General features: G+C 36.9%; 1 protein-coding gene across 1 annotated transcript in view; it reads left to right on the top strand.

The window, feature by feature from the left end:
• Positions 1 to 1,171: 1,171 nt before the first annotated feature.
• Positions 1,172 to 1,863, top strand: part of HELRODRAFT_122103 (hypothetical protein) — a gene marked incomplete at both ends in the record, with an annotated part of 8,792 nt that continues 8,100 nt past the window's right edge. The window contains 2 exons of the mRNA XM_009016215.1: positions 1,172 to 1,319; positions 1,722 to 1,835. Of these exons, the coding sequence (XP_009014463.1) occupies positions 1,172 to 1,319; positions 1,722 to 1,835 (262 nt within the window). The remainder of the gene's footprint in view (positions 1,320 to 1,721; positions 1,836 to 1,863) is intronic.

The following is a 1,863-nucleotide window of genomic DNA, read 5'->3' as shown; positions in this document are numbered from 1 at the left end:
AATTATAATAACAACGACAATAACAACAAAAAAAGCAACATTAATACATAATAATAATAATAACAACAACAAAACTAGAAACATGTTGACACAAAAACCGGTTTCGTCGCTAATTTCTTTGTTTCTACTTTGTATAATGATAACATCAACAACATCAACAACAACAACATCAACAACAACAACATCAACAACATCAACAAAAATAACAACAACAACATCAACAACAACATCAACATCGTCATCAACATCATCACCGACAATATCTTTTATGTTTCGATTGCAAAGCCAAGAGTCAATTCGTTTTATAATTAGCGAAAATAAAATTGCTTCTAGTATCGCTACTACGACTACTACTGCTGCTGTGGCTGCTACTACTACTACAACAACTGCTGCTGCTGCTACAACTATTACCACAGCAGTTACAACTTCTCCAACTACAACTACTTCTACCTTTACTACAAATGATAATGATAAAAATAACTATAATAATAATTACAACAGCCACAACGACAACAGCCACAACAGCAACAATTACAACAACAACGACAACAACAACAACAGCAGCAGCAGCAGCAGCAACAACAACAACAACACCAACAACAAAAACAGCAACAACAACAACAGCAGTAATTTAAAAGACAAAATACGACGCCCGAAAGTTAAGCGCTTCGTTAAGCGCTTAACACTACTATATAACAATCAAATTACTGCTACTACTACTACTACCACTACTGCTGCAGCTACTGCTGCTGCTATTGCTACTACAACAACTGCTACTACCACTACTACTACTACTAATAATAATATTAATAAAATGAATTATAATGTCAACATTGATTTAGCAAATAGGAGGCGAAGTTTATTCGCAATTACTACAAATGATGTTGATGCTAAAATTGGTGCTACTACTGCCACTACAGCTATTACAGCTGTCGCTACTACTACAACTACTACTACTGCTGCAACGGCTATTACTACCGATATTAAATATTTTAATCATAATTACAATAATAATAATTATAACAACAACAACAATCACAACAACAACCACAACAACAGCAACAACAACAGCAACAACAACAGCAACAACGAAAACAACAACAACACAAACCCGAACATAACGACAACAACAGCCGGCATCATGAAACCAACGGACTACCCGGAAGCAGTTATCCCGATGTATAAGTACCTACTTCCGGTCATTGTGCTACTGACCTTCGTCACCAACTTGTTCGTCTGTGTGGTTCTCACCACAAAGCAGATGCGGAACCCGACGAACATGCTGCTCGTCGCAATGGCTATTTCGGATACTTTAACAGGTTTTGATGATGATGATGATTGTGTTGGTGGTGGTGATGATGATGGTGATGATGGTGATGATAGTTATAGTGATGATGATGGTGATGATGATAAATATGATAGTTATGGTGATGAGAATGGTGATGATAGTTATGATGGTGATGATGGTGATGATAGTTATGAAGGTGATGATGGTGATGATGGTGATGATGGTGATGATGGTGATGAGGATGGGGGTGGTTTTGCGAGATAAGGTCATTGTTTTTGTTGTTGATGTACTATTGTTAATCATCATCACAAACATCATCATCACCATCCACAAAACTAATCATCATCATCACCGTCATCATCATCACCGTCATCATCATCATCAATCATCACCGTTATAATCATTATCACCACAACCAATGGATCATTATCAGGATTAATACCAGCCCCAATCTCAATCTACTTATATACGATGGAATATCATAAAGATTACGTCCCATACAACCTCTGCTATTGTAAGGAAATGACTGAGACTCATCTGCCTACAGGTTAACTTAACTACCACACACACACACA

This window comes from Helobdella robusta (genome assembly GCF_000326865.2).
Source record: "Helobdella robusta unplaced genomic scaffold HELROscaffold_178, whole genome shotgun sequence".
NCBI classification, from domain to species: Eukaryota; Metazoa; Annelida; class Clitellata; order Rhynchobdellida; family Glossiphoniidae; genus Helobdella; species Helobdella robusta.
The sequence above is the reverse complement of the archived record's forward strand: the minus strand, read 5'-3'. Positions and strand labels throughout refer to the sequence as shown.